We start from the raw sequence: 7,396 nt of genomic DNA, 5'->3' as shown, positions 1-7,396 counted from the left end.
GACACCCTGTGATGGTGCCTGGACACCCTGTGATGGTGCCTGGATACCCTGTGATGGTGCCTGGACACCCTGTGATGGTGCCTGGATACCCTGTGATGGTGCCTGGACACCCTGTGATGGTGCCTGGATACCCTGTGATGGTGCCTGGACACCCTGTGATGGTGCCTGGACACCCGGTGACGGTGCCTGGACACCCGGTGATGGTGCCTGGACACCCGGTGATGGTGCCTGGATACCCGGTGATGGTGCCTGGACACCCTGTGATGGTGCCTGGACACCCGGTGATGGTGCCTGGACACCCTGTGATGGTGCCTGGATACCCTGTGATGGTGCCTGGACACCCTGTGACGGTACCTGGACACCCGGTGATGGTGCCTGGACACCCTGTGATGGTGCCTGGATACCCGGTGATGGTGCCTGGATACCCGGTGATGGTTTTTGTCAGAGAGACAAAACATCTTCAGACGAGCTAGCGCAGTCTGTCTCTCAAAACAATAAACTGCCTCGAGGGATCTGTTACGGTCACTTAGAAAAAGTTATTTCTCTTCAAATCAGTGGAATCAGTGGAATTAAATATAAATTCTAGAATGAAGAATACTTTACAACTTATTCCAAAACCCTGAACTGTTCATCTTTGGTAAATATTGTTGGCGGAAGGAAACTCTTCCTCTCCTTTCACTCACTACCCTGTTTATCACAAATTATTTCTCTAGAAACCTAAACAGCAGAAATTCAGTTGGAACTTCAGGAACTGCCTTTTTGCTTTTCATCAAAAGAGGTATTGGATTGACATCAGTGCATACAAAATGGAGCCTGCATGAAAAGTACATCTGTGCTGTTCCTCAGAGCTAGCTCGCTCCGAGTTAGCCTAGCTTGCTGCTAATTAGCCTAACTAGCCTAGCCTGCTCAGGGGTTTCCTAACAACCATAGCAGCCATGGCTGGGCTGCGTGTTACAGCTGGTCACTCTTCACACCCTACTTGTTTGTGGAAAATTAGAGACTGCAGACGTGCAGCTTGTGCATCTCTGAAGAACGTCATGACCTTGGTGACAGGTTCTTCAGGTTACCTTGGTGACAGGTTCTTCTGGAAACTCAGTGTATGGATCTCAGTTTTCAAGTCTTGTTCTGCTTGAAGCAGGAAAAGTCCAACTCTAGACTCTCTTTTTAGGTAGATCATAGAGTTCTCTGTGCACAACGGAATGTGTCACATGTTCACACATGTATGGTACTGTTGGTTGGCGTGTATAGGTGCAAAGCTTGCACATACTATAAAAATCACTTTCAGCATCAACCATTACTGGAGCTGGACTGACAGTAAGTCTGAACATTGCTGGACAGCATCACTACATCTAACATCTAATGCTTGATGGCTAAAACGTTTGTATGGCATACTGGAGTTGGTCCGTCCTCAAATCAATCTAAATCTATTGTGTCCATTTGAAGGTTTTGAGATATATTTTTGACAAAAACACTGTGAACACAACTCGGGAGTTGACTTGGGGGAGGTCGGCAGGGTCGAAGGTCAATAATCGGGACAAGAACACAAGGAGGAGGAGTCATTTCTGGGTGAGCAGCTGTGATTGGACAAATGCAGAGGGTTGGATAGCCAATGGGTGGGGAGGGAGAGCCAGCGTGTTTGATCACAGAGGGAGGAGTCAGTCTTCTGTGAGTCTCGTGGTCGTCATGGTCACATCTCGATCTGAGCTCCGTTAGCACATGGCTCTTTTAATGAGCCAGAGATGGTGTAGAACCTGGAGAGGGAGAGAGAAGCAGAGAGAGAAGGGCGGAGGGAGAACATGGAGAGAGACAGACAAAGATAAAGAGAGTGACAAAGAGATTGAGTTACAGAGAAAGAAAGAGAAATGCCACCCACCTTCTTCAGAGGATTCAGAACGCGGCGGCCCGCTTGGTCTACAATCTACCCAGACGCTCCCACGTTACCCCGCTCCTCATCTCTCTCCACTGGCTACCCATCACGGCCCGCATCAGATTCAAGACCCTGGTACTGACCTTCTGAGCAGGGTTAGGGCTAACCCTAACCCGACTAAATCAAGTGTCTCCTGCAGCCTTACACCCCCACCCGCCACCTACGGTCTTTTTCAGACAACCGCCTGGTGGTCCCACCGCTCAAGACCGCGCGGTCCAAACACAAGCTCTCCTCCTGCCTGGACCCCAGTGGTGGAATCAACTCCCCACCTCCATCAGAGACACTGACTGTCTCCCCACCTTCAAGAAAAGGCTCAAGACGCACTTGTTCCAGGACCACAACGGTACTTCGGAAAGGTTTGCTGGACCCAATTTAGTTTCCTCATGAATCACAATGACTCTTGCTTAGAGACTTGTTGCTCTTGTTGGTTAGTGGTTACTGATTTAAATTGTTGTACCCGCTGTGATTTATTATAATTTTTTACTGTTGATTGCTTTTCTACAGGTACACTTCCACTTATAGCAATTCATGTTGTTTAATTGTAACTTGTTTAACTAAATGCTCTTGTGGTTCTTCCCTTTGGCACTTAGTTTGGTTGTTCAAAATGTGTGCTTCATGTTTTGACTACCCGCAATGTTTTTGTTATTATCAGTGACCTATGCACTTTGTAAAGCTCTCTCTTACATTTACATTTAGCAGACACTCTTATCCAGAGCGACTTACAGTAAGTACAGGGACATTCCCCCCGAGGCAAGTAGGGTGAAGTGCCTTGCCCAAGGACACAACGTCATTTGGCACAGCGGGAAATCGATCCGGCAACCTTCTGATTACTAACCCGACTCCCTCACCGCTCAGCCATCTGACTCCCTCGACTCTTAGAAGTCGCTTTGGATAAAAGCGTTTCCTAACTGAATAAAGGTAAATGTAGTAGAGACACAGGTGAAAGTAAGGGGTGTCCCCAGGGTTGGCATGGTGACAGAGTCCTCACCGTGACTTCCTGAAGTGACGTGGTTTCCTCAGGGCCTGCATGCAGGAGGACTGGGCGCAGGAGTTCTTCAGGTGGATGACCTGGTAGATGATGGGGTTGTACATGGCGGATGACTTGGCGAGCAGGGTGGGGATGACGGACACTGAGATGGGCACGCTGTCGGGCTTTCCAAACGCCGACACCACCGACACCACGGCGTAGGGGATCCACGCGATCAGGAACCCAGCGCAGATCAACATCGCCACCTGGTGGAGAAGACCAACAACTGCAGGTTCTTTATGTGCTGTTTTACAACCTCCCATAAAGGTATATAGGCAGGTGTAGGTGTGTTGGTGCTGGTGTGCAGTCCAGCCTTGACAACACGTTGATAGAAAGCAGACTGTAAACGGTGATGTACCTTAGTCAGCTTGATCTCCAGGTTGTGGCTGTTGGCGTTGCGGGTGTCGAAGTGTGACATCTCTTTGGCGGAGGACTTCACCTTGTAGATGATCATGACGTAGGAGAAGACGATGATGCCGGTGGGGAAGACGAGGCAGAAGAAGAGGATAGCCATGACGAAGCTCTGCCCGGAGACCGACGCCTGCGCCAGCCACCAGTCCAGCGTGCAGGAGGTGCCGAAGGGCTCGGGCGCATAGCTCCCCCAGCCCACCAGGGGCATGCTGGCCCAGAAGGCAGCGTACAGCCACACAAAGAGCAGGCACAAGAAGGCATGGGGCCTCTTCAGCCACGTGCCTAGGAAAGCAGGCACACACACACACACACCACACACACACACCACACGCAAACACACACACACACACCCCACACACTGGCACACACCACATGCACACACAGACACACACCACATGCACACACACACCACATGCACACAATCACCACATGCATACAGCACACCCAAACAGGCACAAACTCATGGCTTAGGATGCACTCAGGCCATGCTATCCTTGGTGGGAGGAATCAGCAATTGATGTGCTGATCACAATCAGTAGATCCGATATTGCACTAGTATCTATTCATGTTTGTATTGACAGGCGTGTGCAGGCATGTGAAGGGCAGCTACCGTATTGGAGGTGACAGATCTTAAGGTAGCGGTCCAGGCTGACCACGGTCATGGTGATGAGGCTGCCACAGCCGAAGAAGAAGCCGGCCCAGCCGTAGAAGCGACATCCCTCCCAGCCAAACAGCCAGCGGTGAGAGAAACTGGACACCACGAAAAACGGCTTCCCTGTCACTGCACGTGGAACAAACAGACAGGGTTTAAACCCACATTAACACTGCTGATCAGGTGAATGGATTGTTTCCTGTGCGCATTGATTTCATGTCGACAGTGCATATGTATAGTACATAATACATCTCTTCAGTATATATGAATGTTGAAGCTAATGTTGAAGCTAATCTCGGTACACTGACCTTGCTAACCCTAACCCTCCTCTACATTCATCAGACTTAAAGATCTTAGATCCACACTGAGTGTATACATCTATTCATGGGGGGGTTACAGCTCAGTGGTAGAGCCTTTGATTGCAGATTATTGTCTGCTAAATGAGCACGTTATTCTAGAGGTAAGAGTCCTGGCAGTCTTCCCCTGGCCCCGCCCACAGGGCCCTGCCACCGCCCACAGCTCCATAGCCAGGCCCCTGGCCACGCCCACATAGCCAGGCCCCTGGCCACGCCCACAGCTCCATGGCCCCACCCACAGGCCCCTGGCCACGCCCACAGGTCCCTGGCCCCGCCCACTGCGCCCTTGCTCCACCCACCGTGCTGTGACAAGATGCCAAGCTTACATCCCCCCCCTCCTCACAGAAAACAAACACTTCTTTATCTCCTCAGAGGAGTGAAAGACTAGAAGAGATCTACATCTTGCCGTTCTGCCCCTCATCTTCATGTGACCAGTGTTGCTCCACTGAGCGATTCACAAAATTCAAGCAGACAAAAGTCATCCGGTGTTTCCTGATGAACAGATGACCAGATAAAGAAGAGGAAGTCCCATGATTGGAGGATGAGTCTTTACACCAGCCAGGGCTTGTTATACATGCTGCTTTGTAAGTACTCAAGCACTCATTTAAGGTAGTTCTTATCACGCTGATGTCTGTTCAAGTGCAAATTGTTCTTACCAGTTTGTTTCTAATTCGTTATTTGACAATAGAAAAAGGGGTTTGAGTTTGTTTGCGATTAAGTCGGGCAAGTGTCGATCGGGACCTCGATACCGAGGCTCCACCACACATCACTACTGTGCAGGGCAGACTCTGGCTACAAATTACATCACCAGCGCAAGATGGCAGCACCCGTATCGGGATATTTCCATGCCATGATATTGCTCTCAAACTAACAGACAACGTGTGTGTAAGGCAGATTTTATGTGTACATGTACAGCCTGAGTATCTGTAAGGTCAAGAGGTCCTGCAGTGAGGCCTCTCTCTGAGCAGAATATAGCACACAGCCCAGACAGTTAGGAGACTGTGAGGCAAATCATGTACAAACTGGGACTTGAATGTAATTAACGACCACTTCACCTGCTGGTGTACACTCTAGTGTATCAGTGCACTGACCACTGAAGACCCGTTAAGGAAGTAATTCTGTGCATTCTAGTGTTGTAGGTGAACAGAGGTTTTTACACGACTTGCTGAAGCTGTTATGTTTGTAATATTCTGTTATTTCTCTTCATTCAGACAGAGGCACAGACTGCACACACAGAGTATGATGTGATGGATAATCACATGTGTTCAGTACAGGACAGAGGGGTGATGGGTAAACACATGTTTTCGGAGGAGAGAGGGGTGGATGTTTACCTGAGATGCCAAAGTCAAAGATGGCCAGGTTCACAGTCATGAGCTCTGGAGGCTTCAGCTTGTTCTTCTGTTTCATACTCATGTAGATCACATACCCATTCCCTGTGGCAGACAGGATACCTGTGGAGGAGAGGGGAGGGAAGGAGAGGAGGGGAGGGGGTAAGAGGGAGGGAGGGGTTGACAAAGAGAGGGGGGGAAAGAGAGGGGGAGGAGAGAGGGAGTAGAGAGAGAGAGGTTTAGTGAGAGACAGAGAGAGAGAGAGAGAGAGAGAGAGAGGGGGGGGGGGGGGGTTAGTGAGAGAGAGGGGGAGAGAGAGGAAGAGCCAAAAACAGACAGAGAAAGGGAGGGAAAGAGCAAAAGAGAGAGAGAAGTCAGAAGGTGAAAAGTAGAAGCATTAACAACATATCTGTTTTACAGTTGACATCGAATTCATTTGGCAGAAGCTTTTATCAAGACACATACAGTGGGGGTTTAGAACCTACAATCTCCTGATCTGCAGTCAGCAGCTCTTCCTACTCAGCTAACCCTAACCCATGGTCTGGTTTCATGTTTCTAACTCAACAAACCATCAGACTATCAATGAGAGATATATACTGCTGGAAATGCACAGAGGGTGGTTGTCTCTCTTAATTCTTTCAAGTTTGCTGTCAGATAAAATAAATAGTAGACTGAATAGACATTTATGTGTGTGTGTGTTTGTGTGAGTGTGTGGTGTGTGTAATGGATGTAGGGTTGATTGGAGTTTAACAACTGCTGACCCCCTAGATAGTTCCCTTAAATGATGGAGTTTCCAAGGTGACAGCATTTACTTTACAGCCCATAAAGAAAGAAATCATTATATTCATGTAATCATTACATCATTATATTCATGTAATCATTACATCCATATAATGATTCCCAGCATGCACTTCTGTTTAGTCTGTTTCCACGGTGAAGGCATCTCCTGGAGAAGAATGAAAGGGTTCAGATTGTCAGGTTTGGATTTGAATATATTTAATAGCCAGTGTTTGATGTTTGTGTTAGGGGCCTTATAACGGCATCTCATCTAGTGTGGGACTCTTGGTGACAATGCAGCTCTCTATATCCTCACTGCTGTGTGTTGTTACTGACTGTGCTGTGCATGTCAATGCCATTTCAGTGTACGAGTGCGTTTGACAAAATTGCCACATTGTATTTTTTCATCTGTAAATACGTCCTCAAAATGTCAGAAAAGATCAAGTATCACTTGTGGGTGTGTATGGAACCCCCCAGAGCACAGATGATATTAAACTCCTGTACAGGAGACATGCAACATGTGTTCTGTTCCAGACAATGCTGTCTGGAACAGAACACACCAGAACACACGCCTGCTCCGGAGCCACCCTGCAGTCTACAGCCTGCTCCGTAGGTCACTGTACCAGGACAATCTTTAGTTATTTCAAGATGTTTCCTCAATAACCAGCGTTGCTTACAGTCCTGAAGCAGACCTCTCTACTGATTAGCATCGTGAATGTGAAATGAATCAAATGTAAATGTAAAATATATATACATAGATTCCTATGAGAACTGATGATGAATGATAGACAGTTCCTGGACTCTACCCACTTGCGATCCTTGATTTTCTGCTGGATTTTCTATCTTGGTACGTCGTTTTGGATGAAAGCTAAATGATGAAAGCTTGGATGAAAGCTAAATGAATCCAGTGTATCTGTA

At 48.1% G+C, this 7,396-nt stretch overlaps 1 protein-coding gene across 1 annotated transcript in view; it reads right to left on the bottom strand.

The window, feature by feature from the left end:
* Positions 1 to 1,659: 1,659 nt before the first annotated feature.
* opn5 (opsin 5) overlaps positions 1,660 to 7,396 on the bottom strand; it is a 12,609-nt gene continuing 6,872 nt past the window's right edge. Inside the window, exons 3-7 of the mRNA XM_047022320.1 lie at positions 5,705 to 5,824; positions 3,976 to 4,146; positions 3,313 to 3,647; positions 2,916 to 3,160; positions 1,660 to 1,751 (exon numbers count right to left, since the gene is read on the bottom strand). Of these exons, the coding sequence (XP_046878276.1) occupies positions 1,688 to 1,751; positions 2,916 to 3,160; positions 3,313 to 3,647; positions 3,976 to 4,146; positions 5,705 to 5,824 (935 nt within the window). The 3' untranslated portion in view covers positions 1,660 to 1,687. The remainder of the gene's footprint in view (positions 1,752 to 2,915; positions 3,161 to 3,312; positions 3,648 to 3,975; positions 4,147 to 5,704; positions 5,825 to 7,396) is intronic.

This window comes from Hypomesus transpacificus, chromosome 6 (genome assembly GCF_021917145.1).
Source record: "Hypomesus transpacificus isolate Combined female chromosome 6, fHypTra1, whole genome shotgun sequence".
NCBI classification, from domain to species: Eukaryota; Metazoa; Chordata; class Actinopteri; order Osmeriformes; family Osmeridae; genus Hypomesus; species Hypomesus transpacificus.
This window is presented reverse-complemented; position numbering and strand designations above follow the sequence as displayed.